Genomic DNA, 21,057 nt, shown 5'->3' with positions numbered 1-21,057 from the left:
CATAAAGCTCTGTCCACACAATCAAACTAGAAGTGATGTGATCAAATATGCTAGTAATATGACATCACATTTGTTTTTGTCACATAAAGTTTGATAGTGTAGACAAATTTTAGAAATGTTTTTATTTCACAAAAAAATGTTTCACATAAAACACAAATTAAAATAAACTTTAAATATGACAAGAAAATAATTGGGGTAGAGCATATGTTGCATCGACACCTTGACCCAGACAATTGGTACATTGGTCAATGTTGTAAGGAAAGACATGGTAAATATATCTAAATTTAAGGTCAAAGTTCAATGACCGACTTATTTCAGGTGTACTAAATAAATACAGAAGCTATAACCAGACATATCATGATATATGATTGAGTTGTACTAGTAAACTGGAAAAATCTTGCTGAATATCAATATCTAAGTTTTCTGTCATGTTCGATAGCTTAGTACCACACAGCTTAGCTCTACTGCTTAAGCAACACATAATATCTAAGCCGTATTATAAGATTGTAATCTTAAATTTATGTGGTATTATACTGTTCTCAAGATTCTCTTTAATAGTCACACTTGAGATATTTTTGTTATGCTTGCCTAGAGTTTCAAATGTCATTTTACATCAACTATGTATGAGTGTAACTGAAGGAATTTGGTTAATGTGACCAGGAATAAGATAATGTTATGTGCCTTTAATATTTAATAATGTCTTATGAACAGTTGATATTAAACAGGGTTGATGATGATAATGATTAATGTTGTGCTATAGAGATAATGATGACATCATTTGATAAAGACAGATTCAAGATCAATCTACAGATTGTGGTAGTAAAACACTGAATAATCAAATACTATTAATGAGTTCAATTTTTGTGGTATTTGGATGAAAAATATTAATTAAAAAATTGCCCTAAAATCACAATAAAATATCCCTTTGTTACAATATAGAATAGACCAATATGCTGACAAGAAATAACTGCCATAGTGCAGAGAGAAGAAGCATGATACAGTAAAGAAACATATTCCTTTCTAAGGCACAGTTCACTGCGTAACAGTTGTAATTGGTTGGCAATTTAAATAATTAACAATTTGACTTGCTTAAATTAGCTATGCAAGAAATTATTATATTTAATTTATAATTTTATTATTTATTAAAAATGAATAATGTTATTTTAATTACTGTATATATATTTGTTTCTGTTATTGACAATAAAGTTGAAGTTAATATTGACACACATTCTCAGGAATAAAAAATAATGTTTTCCTTCCTAAACGAATTGTAAGTATCAACAGTACTTTTTTTTAATAAAAAGAGAAATTTCTTTTCCTAAAAAAGAGAAATTTCTTTTTAAATAACAATTATACATAAAAAATTTCCTTTCCACATTTTTGGTTTAAATTTCGATTTTTCCTTTTACCTAAATAATAAAGTTTCCAAAAGAGAAATAACACAACAAAGAAATCCTTTTCTGCCAAAAATAACCAGTATCTACAATATAAATGTATCCTTCTCTCACACTGTATCATGACTGATCAACAAATTGGTCTAATACATATTATCACTAACATATAATTTAGAATAATAAATTTCAAACAAGTTAAGCAAACTATATTTCATAAATCTATACTTGTATTTTATAATATAAATTAAAATTCAGCTCTAAGGTCAATATTTTAAATTATTTATTTTGTGAATGGATAGAACATATGCCTAATGAATTACAGTTTCAAAAACATGTTTTATGATGGAACGCCACAATATGGGGAATAAATTTTGAAGTAACAAAAGAAAAAATGTAATAATGAGTTATATAGGCAGGCTAGGTAAATTAATATTTTTGGTATATTAATATTTTTAATATATTATTCCTTAATGTTAGTTAAAAAAATAAATAAAGGAAATAAAATAGCACCATAGTATTTTTTCAAAATGGAGGCAGTCTAACTCTAAATGTGTTTGGATTGAAGATTAATTTCACAATATCAACCTGAGATTTGTTTTTAAAACCTACTTTAAAGAGTTGACTATTATTAACTAGTGTATCAATTAGAAAGAATACCAATGAACCTGAGATTGATGTTTGATCTTCAATAAAGAGATATCTGCCAAATGCTGGTTGGAAATCTTCCTTTCTCTAGAATTATACTCTTCATCCATATCCATCTTAAGTCTGGTAATAGCTTCGGCATGATGTCTCTCCACATCTGAACGCATCTTTTCTAACCTCTGCAGATTCTGCTGGTGGAGGTCAGTCCTCAGAGAAGTGAATTCAGTCTGATGTTGTTCTTGCATCTTATTCTGTTTGTTTCTAAACTCAAGTTGTCTCTCTTTCAAATCCACTTCCCAACGCCGCAACTGAAGATCTTTGTTTTTTAGTTCTTTCTCTAACTGTAATTTCTCTGAAAGCAAGTCCTCCTCTCTTTCATGTAATTTTCCTTCGATTTCTCGTAGTTCACATTCCAATGAACGTTTTTGTTTTGAAAGTTCTTGTTCTAATAAATCTTTCTCACTTAATAGATCTTCTAATTTTTGTTGTTCATGAATCTGTCTTTGAAGTTCTAATCGTTCTCTAAGCAACTGATCCTCAACCGACTCTTTCTCCTCAAGCTTTTCTAAAAGCATATCCTTCTCTCTTTTTAGCGCTTCTTCTTGTACAAGGTGATCATCTAAAACCTGAGAAACATTTCCACGTTGCCGTTTTTGGTCCTCGAGCTGCTCAATCAATGAGGCCTGCTGTTGTTGAAGATCTAAAATCTGCTTACCAAAAACCTCTTGGACATCAGTTGAGACGACATCAGAAATGTTCTTATTCTGATTCAAATTCTGAAGTTCCTTTGTAAGCTGTTCATTTGCTTCTTCTAATTGTCCCCTGCTTTCTTGAAGAATACTTATCTGTTTATTCTTTTCGGTGAGTATTTCATACTCATTTTGCTCTTTCTTTGCCAATTTATCTTTAAGATCAAGAACCTCTTGGCGCAAAGTATCGCTTTCTGGTTCAAGTTTTTCATTTACTTCTTTTTCCCTTTCAAGTGCTTCTTTCAATAATGTATTTTCTTTCTTATAAATGTCCTCAGTTTCTTTCAAATCTTTTTTCAGATTTTCAACTTGCTCTATAAGACTATCATTGTTGTTTTTCAAAAGAAGTAAGCGATCGCCATCTGTATTCTGTTTAGAATCTCTATCCTCCAGTAATTCCAGAAGTTTGTCTCTTTCGGTTTCCAATTCCTTTTGTGCAATATTTTGATTATTTACTTCCTCATTCAATTTTAAATTTTCTTCCTCAAGAATGTTCAAACTTCTTGATTTTTCATTAAGTTGTTTTTTCAAAGAACCTGTTTCGATTTCAGCAATTTCCCATTCCTTAACTGCATGTTTTTTTTCTTTATCAACAATGTCTAATTGTTCTCTAATGGCATCAGATTCAGCTTCTTTAATTCCATAATTTGTCTTTAGCATTTGGTAATCCTGTTTAAGTTGTACAAGTTCAGATGCAACAGACACTTGCTCATCACCTTGTTGTTGAAGTGTATTTCGTAAGATAGCATTCTGTTTTTCAGCAGCAGATATTTCTGGCGACTTTCTACCATTATCATCAAGACTTGAAGATTGGTACATCTCTAATCTAGATTCATATTGTTTTTTCTCGTATTCAAGTTTGTCCTCCAATTCTTTGCATGTCGAATCTAGTTTATCAATTTTCTCATTCATGCTCTTATTCATTTCTTCATTTTGTATTTCAGTCATGTGCAATTTTTCTTCTAATTCTGATTCTACATGGTTTCGCTCATTTCTCATTTGTTGAAAGCTTTGCTGCAAACTATCACATTCTTTCCTCTTTTCTTCAAAAAGGTCTGTTAGTCTTGCTTGTATTTCAGAAACTTTCTGTTCGTTCTTAGATTCTGCATCAGAGAGTTGATCTTTAAGATTTGAAATATCTTTTTCATAATCTTTCTTTTCTTTGGAATATTCTTCTAATTGTTCATTGCTTCGCTTTTCATGTTGTTCAACTTTATCTTTATAGTCATCTAATTCATCATTCATTTTAGAAAGATTCAAGGCTTGAGTTTCTCTAACCTCTGTTAATTGTTCAATTTTCTCATTGTTCTCATTTATCTGTTGCAATAATTCAGTGTGTTCTTTTTGAAGATTAGATATAATTTCTTCAAGAGATTTTGATGATTTTTCTAAAGATGAAATTTTTGTTTCATATTCTTCTCTCTTCATTTCCAGCTCATGTTCCAACAATTCCTTCTCTTTTAATAACTGTTCTTGATCACTATTAGCACTGTCACCAGACATGGCAAATATCTCTGCACCATTTTCTAGATTGGTAGCAATTGCATTTTCCATGAGTTCCTCGCTTGTAGGGGTTACTTCATCACCTCTATGATTACTACTCTCTTTATTATTTCCATCGACTGTTTCTTTCAGGTTTTCGCATTCAGCATTAGCGGATTGCAATTCTTCATTTAATGTCTTTAACTGGGTTTCTAGATCATTATTTGTTGTTGTAAGAGTCTCAACATTATTATTCAATAATTGTATTTCATTATTTAAAGAACTGTTTTCTTCTTCTAATTTCTCATTCTGTGTGATTATATTGGAATTCTTTTCATTTACTTGTTGAAGCTCGACTTGAATATTTTCAATTTGTTTTTCTAATTCTTTTCTTGTCTCATTAAAGAGTTCCTTTTCTTCTTTTAACATTTTCAATTCATCATTTAATTGTGCAAAATTAGTATTCATATCATCTTGATCAGACCTATCTTCTTCGTTGTTTATAGAGTTTTGAGCACTTTTGAACAAGCCTCCAAGAGATATAATACTGTCTTGATTGTAAGCATCGATTTCTGGCATCAAAACTTCCTCATCACTTTGTCCTTTGATGTCCTTATCGTCCATTACCGACACCAGCTCAGACTGCAGGTTTTCTATCTGTCGATGAGCATCTTCGAGTTGTAGCATCAATGCATCTCTTGCTTCCATCAAATCTTCCATTTCTCGCTGCTGCTTTGCCTCCCAATCTGGTGAATTATCTGGTTTGTTCCATTCTTTTCCTTGATTTTCAATCCAATCTTTATTCTGATTCTGCTCCGTCGATGCCTTCTCTTCAGACATATCATTTATTCTTTTGAGGAGCTTTTTCGTTTCCTCCTCCAGCCTAATCTCATGCTTTTCAGTTAATTCATCTGTGATTTTCTTTGTAACAGCTTCAATCTCTTCTGCATGAGATTCTGCTAACTGCTGTCGAATATTCTGGAGTTCTTGAACAAATTCTTTCTCTTTGTCTGATTTTGCAGTACGGAATTGAATCTTGAAATGGTCTTCAACTTCTTCTACTTTGGTTTTCATTTTGCGATCAAATTCAGCAGCAACTTCAGAACGCTGTTGTTTTAATGCAATGCGATGAATATCTTCTTGATGGGCACTTTCATCTTCAAACCTTTCCCGATATTCATTTTCCAATCTTTCTTTTTCATCATTAAAATGAGTAACTCTTTCATCTAACTCTGTAGTTTTCTGCTGTATTGCTTTGTTAGCTTCATCAAGCTCTCGACGAAGTTGCAAAGTTACATCTTCTTCTTTCTCTATTTTCTCTGTGAGTTCTTTGTTGTGATTATTAAGAAGTGCAACTTGATCTTCGAAGTCTTTTTGGATACTCTGAAGAGCCTCTAAGTCCATCTCTTTCTCATACAACTGGTCTTGGAGTTCTTTTAAATTCTGTTCTAATTCATCTCTTATTTTGTTATTAGTTTCAGCATCTTCTAACATTGACTTGAAGTCTTCACATTTCTTTTGCAATTCTTGCATTTCATTCTGGTGTCTTTCCTGCAACTGTGACTTAATCATAACAATTTGTTGTCCATAAGTCTCATCAAGTTCTGCATGTAGTAAAGCCAATTGTTCACTAATATCAGATGGATTAGACGCTACAGCCTGTTGAAGCCGTTTGTTCATATCAGCAAGTTCGTCATCTGATTTCCGTTTAACCAAATCTCTTTCTTCTTTAATTTCTGCCAACTCATCATTTTTCTTAGCATACTTTGTAGCTAAATCCTGCAATAGTGTCTCTTTCTCAGTGACAGTCTCTTGTAATTTGATAACCTGCATTTGTGCTTCAGTCATCTCGTGAGCTGAATGACTCTGTTCCCCATTCTGAACTTTAATTGTTTCCCCAGCCTAAAATAAAGATAAAGGAAATAATGAGCTGTTAAATGTCAAATTCACTGTCCCCACATCTGTGGACCAATGACAACCTAGATGGTATAGTTGTAGGGATCCTCTAGTGACTGAATCAGCCTCTACAGTTTTGTTAAAGGAAGGTCCACATCATTTATATAAATGAAATATTTTAAAGAAGTTAATAGCTCTTAAATGATTCAATCTCTGGTGTTGAGAGTCTAATGGTCTCGATAGAGGGCCAGGTGTAACAATCTATTGTTGAATGAAAATAAAATGAAGATTACATTTTGAAGCTGCTGTTGAAGAGCATGTATATGGTTAGACAGCTGACCAGCTTCCGCCTGTAGATTGTCTCGGCTTTGAATACTGGACTGCAAGTTGGTTGACAGCTGTTGGATGATTTCATCTCGTTGGGCTATCGCTTGTTGAAATTCAAAAATCTAGATACATCAAATAAAAATGAATTGAACAATCCAGGACATGATAGGTGGGTGGGATACAAATAAAACAGTACTGTCAGTCAGAGGTATCCTGAGATTTCTAGGTGGATGCTATAATGAAATTAGGCTAGGTGGAAGTCCTTAAAATAAGGTTAAAGCATGTTTCATACTAGGACGCAACGCAAGGACGTAAGCCACAATGGATTATTCAAACTGTCGCTTGTAATTGCTTGCAATGCGGCTTACGTCCTTGCGTTTCGTCCTAGTGGCAACTAAACTTTAGGGTTGAAAGATTTGTAGGTAGGTAGGTTTCCGCCCATCTCCTCCCAACAAAATTACATTCATGATATTGAGATAGATACAGCTTTTTCACCTAATAAAAAGAAGATTGGAGATTAAAATTGAATGAATGGGTAGCCATTCATGTAAAAGTGTCCAAGGATATCATGCAAGTTTTCAGTCAGTTAGAATTTGTTTCAATAAATAAATGAACACCTTGCCCAACTAAGTGGATGAGGTTGTGCTGGTAGGCATATCCAGTCCCAACAGCTAATTGTAAAAATACAAGTTAATGATTACTCTACCTTTGAATTATACTGTTCAATGATTGATTTATATTCCAGTTCCTTCTGACTAGTAAACTCAGCTTCATCCTAGTAGGAAATAACATTCTATATATCAAAAACAGTCGAATCTCACAATACCAGACTCTCTGAAAACTCTCCCAAAACCAGAATTTTTATGAGGTCCAAAATTCACATTTATCATTAAAAATACAATCTGAATACGGCCAGCTCAAGGGTGTCCAGTATTGGGAAAGTTGTTGTTAACACAAAGTCATCTAATAACTAACATTAACTTCAGTATCATAATCTCGTAGGGGTTCCCACCCCTCTAGTCGTCCGACACTCCAGACATGATGGTGAGACTCTGATCTCGCCTTTCCTTTATATAAAACAAAGCAAGTCTTTCTCTTACCGTTCCTTGTGAGTTTTTCTTCACTTCATTGACTTCTAACTGCAGCTGTTGAACCAGAGCTTCCTTGCCTAGGAGTGTCTCTTCCAGCTGCATAATACGCCCCTTAGCTTCCAACAACTCTGCCTTAGCCACCTCATATTCTACTTGCAATTGGTCAGCTTCCTGTATAAAATATTTTATGAATTTAAGAAAAATGTAGATCCAGTGAACACAAAAATGCTTTATAAAAGAACATAGTACATCTTTCAGGCGAGTAGGAGGTTGCACAGTGTACTACTACTAGTATTCATTATAGAAATCTCAGAATTAAATACAAAATATTTTATTGTACATTTCCTTATAATGTCAACTATTAATGACTAACAAGAATATAATTCAATTCACAAAAAGATGTAACGCATGTAGAAATTAATTGAGGGACTTTTGTAACATATAAAAGGCCACATGCCTACATTATGTATGCCTGAAATAAAATCCCTGAAAAAGGGAATTGAATGAGAGAGTGCTAGAATTGTAAGCACCGACATGATGTGACCGTGAAGAAGCATGTAGTTTAAAAGGTGTAACATCTAAGTCTACAGCGCAATGATCGCTGGAAAGGTGCAATACTAATGGAAATTATTATTCTTATAATTGGAATGGTACACACTGACAAGAGTGCTTGGATTGGTTTGTTGTAAGAGGTAATTTAGATAACAAAGAGAAGAGTATGTAGATATGTTAAAAAAAAACAGCCTACAAATACAAAGCTACAGTAATATAACTTACATCAAGAGACAGATCATCTGTACTTATTGATCTTTGATCACTCTGGAAAAAAAAATGTGTTACACTTTTACAGTACATTCCGCAGGAGGTGAAACCATATCATCCAATCAAGGTTAATTTAATTTACAGTTACAGTACTACAGTAAAATACATGTAAATTAATAGAGTTTATCTTTCTAGGAATATTACCAACTAGGGAGGGTGGGGTGAATTTTTATTTTCTAGCTTAGTACTTTAAATGAACACTCTCAATACATAGCCTACTACAGGACTATTTGTGTAGTTTGTAAGTTACAGTATGCCTGAAGTTTATGCCCCCACTTGTTGGGTAGCACGCTACTGTAGCCAGCTGAGCGACACATTTCCATCAGTGACAAGACAGGAGAAAGCACTCCTCTTTACCTCTATGCTCATGATATCAGACACTCCAGATAGGTCAGTGCTTGCAATGGAATCAGCATCACAAAATGTGTCACCATTAGATGTGATACTATCTGTAGTCGCAGCTTCACAGTCGTTGTTTTTAGAAGATTTCTTCTTTTTCTTTCCTGGACTTTTCTTCTTTTGAAATTTCATCAACTGAAAACAACATCTTTAAATTAATTTTCAAGTTTTTTAATAATCTGAAACTGTTTTTCGTACTCAAGAGAATCTTCACTAGGTCTACATAAATTTAGGGCTATGGAGCTGCTTATGCACTTGTCAATTGTATGACCCACTATACGACCCCCGGGAGAGGTGCGTCATTTGTCCGATGTGCGTCATACCTTTGAATACCATGACACACCCGTGCGTCAAAAATGTGACTTACCTTTAGGTGACCATGACGCACCCATTTTGACGCACTGTGACCATGTTGTTTATGATATGGTGGGTGGTAAAGTGACGGACATTGACACACCTTGTTCATTGATGTGACGTACCATCTAGGTTTTTTGACGCACCCCTGCGTCAGTAATTATATGTAAATGACGCACCTCTCCCGGGGGTCGTATAGTGGGTCATACAATTGCCAAGTGCATTACGAGTCGTAAACATTATTCGCAGACTGTGCTTACATGACGATCAATCCGAGATCATCAGTATGTTGCTTACCTTTTATAGTATGTAATAAAAAGAAGCAGTGAGTTCTCTTCTCTTAGTTTTTGAAAGCGCAATTTTAAAGATTTGTGCAAGGATTTCCTTATTAAACAATTTGAACCAAAATACTCAATTAGACCTAGGCCCTAGACCTATATTTATATACCATAGTCTAGGCATAGTATTATATTATTATTATATATACTATTAGTATTATTCAGGCTGATTTATTATTTAATAATTAAGCAATATTATAGGCCTAGGGCCTAGGCCTAGGCTAGTTTTAGTAGTCTTATTATTAGGGCAAGTGAGTAATAATATAAAATATTACTAATTAGGCCTAGTATTTATTGTAAACAAATGAAAATTATGGGGGCGTGGCATGAAACATAGCATACTGTGTAATACAGAAGCATATGCCTATATGATATGTACAGTAAGTAGACTATTTAAGCCCCGGTTGGTTAATTGTTTGTGCATCCGGAAACATCGCATCAGCGGAAGAAACTGCCTGACTGAACTGAACGATCCACTTTACTACCTCTACACCACGCCTAGCCTAGAGTAATTTCTTATTAATTTATAACCTTCGCGCGACCAGCCTGTAACTTCTTTTCCCTCTCTTCCTCGTCCATTTTAGTTAAGTATTTGTACAATTATTCCATTGATTAAACTGTCGTTCTTGAATGAAAATCGACGACGTGGAACTTCCTCTGAAGAAAATTCGTTGTGTGTGTGGTGACGCTCGCGGCCCGCTCGACTTTTTTCCCTCAACAAAACAAAAAAATGGCTCCCAACTATAATAGAGGGCGATATTTTAAAATTTTCTAAAAAATGCACTGCATTTTGTACTCTTTGTACTCGAGGTGGTTCCGCCAAGTTGATGTAGTATAGGTTCCTAATCTTTTCAATATAAAACATTCCTCTCAAAGTGTATTATTATCCATCGTTGATAATGTATTGTTAATAGTAGGCCTTCTTCTACTCTAAAATAAAATAAGCCTACATTAGTTTTTTAAATTATGATTATAATATTTTATTAGTTATCCGCTTGGTATACCAAGCGGATAACTCCTTGTTATTGTATGGGATCAATATTTTTTGGTTATCCGCAACTTAGTTGCAGGATAACCCATGTGATTGTAAATATCTTTTTCTTCATCATCTTCTTTGTTATTCTTCTTTCTTTCCCAGATTTTTGTCTACAGCATATCCCCTATTGCTTGTGAATATATCTTTTGTATAACTTTGTCATTATATGGACATTTACCTGAAGTTGTGCACCTCCATATTTTTAATGACGTTAGAGTCGCGCAGCGTAAGTTACGCGCAATTTTATGAATTTCAATGATAGGTCATAGATTATAAACCAAAAGTCATTTTGTATTGACACTTGGTAAAAATTTAAGTCATATCAAGGGCAAACTTTCTATGGATTAAAAATGACATGTTTCACAAGAAGTTACGCGCGCACGCGCATTTAAAATTTAAAAATGCGCAAAATTAATTTCTAATCAACTTTCTACGCTGATCATGACATTTTGAGCATGTAAAAAATTCCCACGCGCGCGAAAAATTTTACGCGTAAGGTGCGCACGGAGCATGAAAAACATGTTTTTTTCTCTTGAATTGTGATTTTCCAGCCTTTCCTAGTCATTTAAAAAAAGATTGACATCATTTCAAATTAAAATGACGTCATACGAACACGTTGATTTATAACATTTGCGCGCGTTTTAGTTAAAAAAGTTACAAAATATTGTCAAAAATATGCCTATTTTGAATCTATTATAGCTCTTCAGGATCGAAGGTGACCCCCAATTTTTTTAACTTATTATGCAAGAAGATAAATTGTAGATATGAATTCATGCAGAATTTTTACCTCTCGGATGTTATGACGTCATCGTATGGCCACACGAATGTAAAATATAGGATTTTTTACTGTTTCGTTATTGCTCATCACATTAAATAGAGCGCATCTCACTTATACGTATTCCATTTCACCCGATATTTTAATACTGTCTAGGTCAATTAACTATCTTTCGCATGAGTTAAAAATATTTTAATTTTTATGACGTCATCATGTCTAAAAATGTAAATAACGTGGGTCACCTATTTTCATATTTACAGTAAATTTCAATCTGTTATAGTTCGTCAGAATAAAAAGTGATAATCATAATTAAAAGGTTTTCTGGAAGCTATTGGATTGTAGATACGAATTCATGTGAACATTTTTCAAATCAGATGTTGTGACGTCATCATATAGCCAGTTGAATAAAAAAAGTCGTATTTTCATCTCTTGCGTAAAAGTTCATTGCGTTTAAACGAGAGCGCATCTCACTTTCACGTGCCCAAAATTCTTCAAATTTGTATTAATGTAATGATTTAGATAATTATCTTCTAAAATAGTTATCTTTATAAGTCAATTTGATGACGTCATCGTGTTAATAATTGGCTTTAAAAGATGGGTCTCGTAATTTCGTCTATGCTACCACTGTATATAACATATACAGTGTATTCTGTAAATATTGTAATATGCTGTATGCTACAAAATAGGTACAATTCAGCACTGTAAACATATTTAATTCATGTCATAGGATGGCATAATCATTTTCGGCGTTCATATATTTTAAACGTATGTGCATGTTGCGTTTGCGCGGATAACCCGAACTCGTCAAAGTGACGAGTTCAAATCTAGTTTTCTGTATTATTCTTGGATCCTTCCTTCCTTTTTGTGAGTCGCGTTTCTCTAAAATGTGTAAACATAACATTTCATAACTTTGACAACATATGGGCATTTACGTGAAGTTGTGCACCTCCTATTTTTGAATGACGTCATAGTTGCGCAACGTGACTTACGCGCAATTTTATGAATTTCAATGATTGATTATAGATTAAAAACCAAAAGTCATTTAGTATTGACACTTTGACAAAATTTAAGTCATATCAGGGGCAAACTTTCTACGGATTAAAAATGGCATGTTTCACAAGAAGTTACGCGCGCACGCGCATTTAAAATTTCAAAATGCGCAAAATTAATTTCTAATCAACTTTTTATGCGTTTCTTGTCATTTTGAGCATGTCAAAAATTCCCACGGGCGCGCAATTTTTTACGCACGCGGTGCGCACGTAGCGTTAAAAACATATTTTTTTCTCTTGAATTATATTTTTCAAGTCTTTCCTAGTAATTTTGAAAACAATTTAGACCTTTTCCAGTTTAAATAACGCCATACGAACACGTTGAATTAGACAATTCGTGCGCGTTTTTTATGAAAAAGCTTAAAAAATCGTCAAAATTATGTCTTTTTTTAAACAGTCATAGTTTCTAAAGTAAACCGTGAACCGTTTATTTTTATTACAAAATCTAGAAGTTGATGAGTTGTAGATATCGGATCATGCATCGATAAGGCTAAAAAAACATTGTGACGTCATCGTATGGCCACACGAATGTAAAAATTAGGATTTTTGTCTCTTTCGTTATTGCTCATCACATTCAATGGAGCGCATCACGCTTATCTGTATTCCTTTTTCTCCTAAATTTATATATTGTGTAGGTCAATCAACTTTCTTTAGCATGAGATAAAAATATTTTAATTTTTATGACGTCATCATGTCTAAAAATTTTAATTACGTGGGTCATTAATTTCATCTTTACAGTAAATTTTAATCTGTAATAGCTCGTAAGAATAAAATGTGATAATCACGATTAAAACGTTTTCTGGAAGCTATTGGATTGTAGATACGAATTCATGTAAACATTTTGCCAATCGGATGTTGTGACGTCATCATATGGCCAGTTGAATAAAAAAAGTCGTATTTTCATATTTTGCGTAATAGTTCATCACATTTAAAAGGGTGCGCATCTATATTTTACGTATTCAAATTTCTTCTACACGTTAATATGTTGTTCCTGAGATAATTTCCTCCAGAAATTGCTATTTAAGTGTTTCATTTTGATACCGTCGCCATGTTAAAAATTGGAATAAATGGCGGGTCCCGTAATTTCACCTATTCTACACTGTATGTAATATATATACAGATTATACTCTTTGCATGTATATACTATATGACACAAATTGACAGAATTCAGCACTAACAGCATATCATATTCTTCAGTTCTTGTCATAATGCCATAATCTTTATCTGTGTGCAATATTCCAACGTATGACGTGCACGTGGCGTTTGTCGTTGTGCGGATAACTAACTCGTCAAAGTGACGAGTTTCATGTCTAGTTTATTATTGTTAACGTCGTTTATAGGGTGGAAATCATGTAGCACTCAAATAAATTATAAAGCACAAAAAAATCACAAAAACCAAAAAAAAAAGACGAATCATAAATTAAAAAAAACGCGTTCAAAGACACCTCGGGGAAAGGAAGATGTACTACATAATAGTATAGCATAGCTTTATAAATGTAACTTTTCAAGATATAAGATAAGATAAATCTTTATTGTCATGAACACAATAAGGCGAACATGAAATTTGTTTTCCTTGATGCTTAAAACACATCAATATATAAAACATTAAAAAATATCAATACAATACATTAAAACTATATTAGTAAACAAGTTATGTTTACAGAAGGAATTAAAAAAAACAACTATATTTGAATGTTGAGTTGAAAACATGTATAGAGTTGTGGACAAATGATTTCCTACATCGAGTGGTATTAATTGCACATTAAAGGACGATTTCTACCTGATTTATTAACAACATATTTATCATTCAACGAGTGTGAGTTATCTTCCAATATTTTCTTAACTTGGGAACATCGCGCCTGTAGCGTCAATAACATTGACATTCCTTCCTATTATTTTACTAGCAGTTTTCATAGTACGGTCAAGTTTCTTTTTATTATTAGCACTCAGACTATTGTACCAAACAACACAGTTGAAAGTTACAACACTAAGAATAACACTCTGGTGAAACAAAAAAGTACATTATTATTCACTTTGAAAGAGTTCAGCTTTCTGAGAAGGTACAGCCGTTTATTAAATTTTTTAACAATATTTACAGTATTTGCATTCCAGTTTAATTCACAATCTACCGTTGTTCCTAAATATTTATGTTCTTTTACAGTTTCTATCTTTTGGTCGTTTAATACAATAATTATCAATAACACTTTTCTTCTTTCTGAAATCAAAAATTAATTCTTTGGTCTTATCCGCGTTTAATATAAGAACATTTTTCTTACACCACGACGACTCAAACAACTTAAGTCATCTTCACAGTTATACTGAATTATACCCGTAACAACAGAATCATCTGCATACTTAACTATACTAACGTTATTACTTTTAATTTTAAAGTAATTTGTGTACAGAGAGAAAAGAACAGGAGAAAGAACATATCCCTGAAGGACACCAGTGTTAGTGAAAAGAGTACTAGAAGAATGTCCACCTATCCTAACCACCTGTTTATGTTTAGTTAGAGGCAAACATTATTAGTTTATACTTTGGAATATCTACTATCTGTACTAGCTACCAATTTCAAATTTCGCAAATCCTCTATTCCTTACATCACAAAGATACGGATAGAAAGAATAAGGATATCTAATTTTATTCTAATTGAGAAAAACAACATAAACACATGTTTTTAGACGGTTGTATTGTTTACGATTTTTTGCTCCTCCTCTCATCATTATGAATTAGACTTTTGCGAAATTGGCATTCCATAGTCTTCACTCCGTTTTTTGAATTAGACTTTTGCGAAATTGGCATTCCATAGTCTTCACTCCGTTTTTTGAATTAGATTTTTGCGAAATTGGCATTCCATAATCCATAGTCTTCATTCCGTTTTTTTCAGAACACAAAAATATAGATACCGGAACTTAACCAAACTCATCATCACAATAAATTGCTTAAAATACAGCAATAGTTGTCAAAATGAGACGGAGTGGACCAGGACTTGGTGCTATTAATAAAAAGAAACTTGCACAGGTCAATAAGCTGTCCAACAACTTTGTTGATTGTAATTACTACAGCACTAGGTCTAGGCTACCCAGCATAATTTTGTTATTGATTGGAGAGAGCCAGGCAAATTTAGGCCACAATTTACACGTTGTCTATTTTCGTAGTCGTTTCGTACCTGTAAATTTGACTGGCCGGATTAATGTTCGAACGTAGGAATGTCGCATACCTACCAACTAGGCCTATAAATCAATAATTAATTAGAATTATAATTATTAATATTATGAAACCATTTTTTGTTTCCAGGCGAAATACAAGAACAAGGGAACTGAAATTGCAGAGGACCAGTTTGCTCAGATGACCAAACAATTGGAGGTTTTCAGAAACAATTTAGAGGAATTTGCCGCCAACCACAAGAATGAAATCCGAAAAAATCCAGCATTCCGAACACAGTTCCAGGAGATGTGTGCCAGTATTGGCGTGGATCCATTGGCCTGTAGGAAATCACCATGATTATAAGGAATCATGTCAAAATTATAAATTATATATACTGCAGTAACTGAATTTGTTACTGCAAACATATTTTAATTTGTTTCAATGTAGAAGTTTATGAGGCAGACAATAATAAAAAGTGTGTAATTTACCCCAAAAATCTAGCTAAATAATTGTATAAACAGGTTAAAGTCTGAGTAAACAAATAATAATATAGTTACTGCAGTAAGTGCAGTAGAATAGTTTTGACATGGTCCCTAATTCAAGCATAAACTTACCACCATACATCAATTAATTTTTTTTTATATATATATATAAAAGATTTAGAGAAATTTCAGTAAAATATTATACCTCTAGAAAATAAAAATACTATGATGTATAGCATTTTGTTGTGTTTAGTAAGAGCAAGTAAATAAGCTTTAATGACTTTACTGACCAAAGATCTATGTTTTTTAGCTGGTAAAGGATTTTGGTCCGAAATGCTTGGTGTGGGCGATTTTTACTACGAGATTGGTGTTCAAATTATTGAAGTGTGCATGTCAACACAGCACCGGAATGGTGGCCTCATGACTTTAAATGAACTGTTACAAAAAGTAAAGGCAACTAGAGGAAAAACAAAACAAGCCCAAGATGTTAGTTTGTAAGTATAAGGATATTAGATAGTACAGAAATCAAATCTACCTAGTGTTTAGTATTTTTTGTTAATATATTAGGGATCATTCATTCATTCAAAATTACTCTACTGCAGTTACTGAAGTAACCTGTTTATACAATTATTCAGCAAACTTCTAGATCTCTAGTATTGAAATTCAATTTTATGCTTACTTTTGGAATTTTCAAATACCATTTTCTTACAGAGATGATTTAATGCGTGCAATTAAAAAGTTAAAAATACTAGGAAATGGCTTTGCACTCCATCGTTTACAAGATGGCCGCTATCTGATACAGTCTGTTCCTGCTGAACTCAATATGGATCACACATCTGTTCTGGATAATGCGCAGGTAGTTAAATTGAATAAAAGTATGTCTTTGTGCATGTGATCAATAAAACATAATCTTAATTCTATTTCAATCATAGAAAAGGTTCCATTTAAAAATCTGCAAAAGAGAAAATGTCATTTGCCTGGATTTGAACCAGTGACTTGTCTCATACAGGACAGGTGGCTTAACTACTAAACCACTTTAATGTTATAACATATCATTTGAAGAAACATAATGCTTGTATTTTTTCTGAAGACATAAATAAATAGTAATAATGTACATTTGTTGTGGAATTTGATGGTACAACCTGTATTTATGAATTATTACTTATTTTTCAGAGCTGTGGTTACACGTCTGTGAACATCCTAAAATCAGAATTAAAATGGGAAACTGAAAGGGCGTCGCTTGTCTTAGTAAGTATTGTTGTGAACTTTGATCTCTAAAGCTACTGTTGATAATGAAATGGTGTTTAATTTAAACATTACCCTTTTTCAATTGTTTATTTTTTAGGATCATATGGTAAAAGAAGGATTGGCCTGGGTTGATGATCAAAACAAAGATGGGAGGTTGTTCTGGTTTCCTGGCCTGTTACCTGATAATGCTCCTACTACCTCCTAACACTACAGTGCAAATTATTTTAATATGAAGTAACCTACTGTATATCAAAGTACAAAATGTCACAGTGTTGAGATGTACATTACAAAAACTCCCCAAATACAGAACTGAGAAAACTAATTGAGTAGGAAAAAGAATTTTTAGTTTGGCCCAGAAGTGTCCAGTTTTGTGACAATTGACTACGATCAAATTAATGTACAAAACTAAATTGTGGAGCTGTAGCTTGGTGGTGGTTAACATCCTTGCCTTCCAATCCAGAGGTAACTTTTTAAACCAACCAGAATAATTTTTGGCTGCAGAAAACAGCCTAAGAAGCTTACTGGGTACAATTTTGGCTCCAACTTGACCAATCAATTAAATTACTGTTGTGAGCGGAGTCTGCTGATAGAATAAGCAAAAATATAAATTACTTGTCAATATTATTTATTTATGACAACAATATTAAATATAATTGTACATAACACGGTAGCTTTTTTTACAGATGTGAAAATGATCAATAAAGTACATTGTATCAATAAACAAAAATCAAATAAACCTTGCCTCCATTCATAGTAATTATTGTTTAATCTTTATACATAAACTAACATTTTATTAGCAAAGTAAATTCTCCTATTGCACTGAAAATTAAAGGTTATATAACTTTCTATACATATTATATTACTTTAAAAAAAATTCTGTAAATAAAATGAAAATTTAAAATAAAACTTTCAAATCGAAATAATTAAAGACCCCTTCCCTTCAATTTTGGACGTTTTTTGGAAAATAATACATATATATCACTTTAAAAACATTAAACCATGTCATTCCTTGTCTTAAATGTACGTTTTATGGTAAATTATGATAAAAAGTGAGAAACAATGCACTACCTAAGTAGCTCGCGGCGATCGACCTCTCGTGGACGGTCTTAGGCCTAGCCTAGCTAGGCTTAGTTTTGTAGGCCTAGCTGGTAAACATCGGTAACGTACGAACATCGTACGCTAGCTATATACCTAGCCTGGCGTTGTATAGTTGCTGCTTTAATTGTCTATCTATTTTTGCCAGACTCCGTTGATACAAATTGGGGAAAACCCGGTATTTTCGCTGAAAAGTTAGGAGTCTTCCATTTGTTTTGGCCTCACGATCGATCGAAAAGTGGCCGAATTACAGGTGAAAAACAAAAATATCAATCCGCGCGCAATGCATTTTGGGATTTATAGCGGGCCGCTATAATTATTAGAATCGACTTATTTTTCACATTTTTAACCGTTTAAAGACGAAAAAAGTTATCGTAATAGGACCATATAGTATTATTTTTACATTAAATATAGTTTGTGATCTTAAATTAGATCTAAAAAACGTAGGGAAGGGGGCTTTAAATGTATAACTAATTTTATACTTTTCCAGTATATAATATTTTGAGGGATTTTTTTACTGTGGTATTGTACAAAAAGTAAATGGTTTTCAGTTAAATATGCGTGTGTATGCTTGTGTGAGCCGTTAACTTGTGTCAATATAATTGCAATGGAGAAAAAGTTTGTGATCATGTCTACCAAATTTGAAATATAAATATAACAACAGGACAGGAGAGATAATTACATGGATTTTACTGTACAAGTGTCTCCATTTGGATATAAATTGCGCTTTACATAAATAAATCCATTCTTGTACTCCAATTATTAAAAAGTAAAACCAATTGGAAATTACACTAGACTTTCAAGGCGTTGGATAAGGCCGCAAGACGCTTTCGAAGTCCTTCTTTTTGTGTCAATAGCTCCTTTTCAATCGTTTCAGCCTGGGCTAATAAGACATCAAGTTGTTTGAAAGAGAACGTCTCATATTGTTCACTTTCACTGTAAAGAAACAAGCTCGGTTCAGTTTGGGTCATGTGCTTGGTTCCCACTAGGACGCAGTGCAAGGACGTAAGCCGCAACACATGCGAATTGACCAATCAAAGCGATGGATTATTGAAACTTTCATTTTTTATTGGTCAATGCATATATGTTCCGGCTTACATCCTTACATTGTGTCTAAATGCGAACCAAGTTTAAGGGCTATCATGACGTAACGTAACATAACAACCAAAATATCGATACATTTTCAAGCCTACTTTATTTCCATTTGGAACACCTTTAATCTTCTAATATCTGAATTAATATTTTAAACATGAATTAGGAAGTGATCAAATCAAATCATTTTATTTGTCCATAGGGAAAAATTGGTTGTTCAAGCATCAAAATAAAAATATTGATATTTAGTGGTGAAAGTATTGAAAAAATATATGTTATAGGCCTACATTAAAAAGCACTATACCAGATTTTGTGTTAAAAACTATGAATGATTATAATTATCCTACTAGTAAGTGTTTATTATATTATTATTCCTTATTTTATTCTTCTCATCAAACAAAACATAAATTAAATATATGAAATGATATAACAAAATAAACAAACTTACATAAACCTGTTTTTCCATTCTGAAATAGTCATATTGATATCACCATTCATCACTATAATAACAATATGCAAAAAAAAAAAAAATGATATAAAAAAATCGGTATATTAAATGAAGGCTTTTGACAGAGATAGTAAAATTGTTATGAATATTGTAATAGTTCTCCCCTCCCTATTTCAAAATCCTAAATTCATCCATGTATTATAAGGATATTATTTATGTACTGTATTTCTGTTTTTGTATTCATGGAATGGTCTATAAAAAATGTTTCTTTTGCCTTGTACCAGTCTTCTGTTTTATTTATTAGGGCATAACTTTATTTGTTATTGAATACAAAATACTTACATTTGATAACTGCATTTACAGATTCATTTTGAGATGTCGAGCCTCTATGTATATTGTCAGTGCTTTCTGGACAAGACTGTGGTTGCTGCTTCTTTGTTGGTGACTTCTGAATCTGATGAGGCAGTGTTTGTTTTTCTTGTTCAGGTGTTGCACCAGAAAACTGCATACTACTCTTACCCAAAGTCAGGTCGATTGACTGTCTTGGAATTTTTCGATATGGTTCTTTGGTTGGGCTAAATAAATTCTGAAAAAAAAAAAAATTCCATTAGTATAGGTAGGAGTAGGAGAATGTTTGATTTTGATTTTAGGATTCCTGAAATCAATCACCGGAGTTTTCCTGAGTTTGAGGACAAATATAAATACCAAATACCAAACAAAACATAAACAAAATAAATTACCTTTTCCTTTTGAGTTAATGGTAGTTGAAAGTTTTTATCTTGGCTTTCACTTATTCTTCCATGTGTGGACACATTTTTACTAATACTACAACCTTCCTTTACTTCTTCCATTGATGCAGACTAGCCTAGGCCTATCTAGAGAAAATCCAATAAAATAATAAATTATACAAATAATAAATACAAAAACTACCTAGGCCTAGGCTAGCTGGAGAGATTAGCCTATTATTTGCTATTACACGGACTGTAGGCTAGCTAATAAAAAGGGCCTAGGCCTAGGTTACCTACCTACTAGCTAGGCTAGCCTAGCTACTGTTGGTAGGATCCCTAAGACTATTTTTGCCAAGCCCACCCAGCAGGCATAGCTCTTGGCTAGGCCTGTAGGTAGGTGCCTAGGCCTAGCTAGATAGAGGCTAGTAGAGAGAGGGCTAGGCCTAGGCTAGCTTTCTTT

The 21,057-nt window shown here is 33.0% G+C and overlaps 3 protein-coding genes across 5 annotated transcripts in view; 1 reads left to right on the top strand and 2 right to left on the bottom strand.

Annotated features, from left to right (window-relative positions):
- LOC144840549 (uncharacterized) overlaps positions 1 to 10,163 on the bottom strand; it is a 50,587-nt gene extending 40,424 nt beyond the window's left edge. For all 3 annotated transcript variants that reach the window (XM_078696391.1, XM_078696393.1, XM_078696392.1), the window contains exons 1-7: positions 10,029 to 10,163; positions 8,764 to 8,940; positions 8,362 to 8,403; positions 7,594 to 7,755; positions 7,200 to 7,268; positions 6,460 to 6,615; positions 2,060 to 6,172 (exon numbers count right to left, since the gene is read on the bottom strand). In XM_078696391.1, the coding sequence (XP_078552517.1) occupies positions 2,060 to 6,172; positions 6,460 to 6,615; positions 7,200 to 7,268; positions 7,594 to 7,755; positions 8,362 to 8,403; positions 8,764 to 8,940; positions 10,029 to 10,076 (4,767 nt within the window). In that variant the 5' untranslated portion in view covers positions 10,077 to 10,163. The remainder of the gene's footprint in view (positions 1 to 2,059; positions 6,173 to 6,459; positions 6,616 to 7,199; positions 7,269 to 7,593; positions 7,756 to 8,361; positions 8,404 to 8,763; positions 8,941 to 10,028) is intronic.
- A 5,057-nt stretch (positions 10,164 to 15,220) lies between these two features.
- On the top strand, positions 15,221 to 17,984 carry LOC144841505 (vacuolar-sorting protein SNF8-like). Its single transcript, XM_078697859.1, has 6 exons — positions 15,221 to 15,378; positions 15,655 to 15,844; positions 16,297 to 16,480; positions 16,698 to 16,842; positions 17,160 to 17,234; positions 17,332 to 17,984. Exons 1-6 carry the CDS (start codon positions 15,325 to 15,327, stop codon positions 17,437 to 17,439), a joined length of 756 nt encoding a protein of 251 aa, XP_078553985.1. The 5' UTR covers positions 15,221 to 15,324; the 3' UTR covers positions 17,440 to 17,984.
- Positions 17,985 to 19,059: 1,075 nt separating this feature from the next.
- LOC144840961 (uncharacterized) lies at positions 19,060 to 20,740 on the bottom strand. Its single transcript, XM_078697068.1, has 4 exons — positions 20,610 to 20,740; positions 20,212 to 20,455; positions 19,870 to 19,921; positions 19,060 to 19,265 (listed from the first exon to the last, which is right to left on the bottom strand). Exons 1-4 carry the CDS (start codon positions 20,718 to 20,720, stop codon positions 19,121 to 19,123), a joined length of 552 nt encoding a protein of 183 aa, XP_078553194.1. The 5' UTR covers positions 20,721 to 20,740; the 3' UTR covers positions 19,060 to 19,120.
- Between the last annotated feature and the right edge of the window lie 317 nt (positions 20,741 to 21,057).

This window comes from Antedon bifida, chromosome 4 (genome assembly GCF_963402885.1).
Source record: "Antedon bifida chromosome 4, ecAntBifi1.1, whole genome shotgun sequence".
Taxonomy (NCBI): Eukaryota; Metazoa; Echinodermata; class Crinoidea; order Comatulida; family Antedonidae; genus Antedon; species Antedon bifida.
Note: the sequence above shows the minus strand (reverse complement) of the source record. Positions and strands in the feature narration are given on the sequence as shown.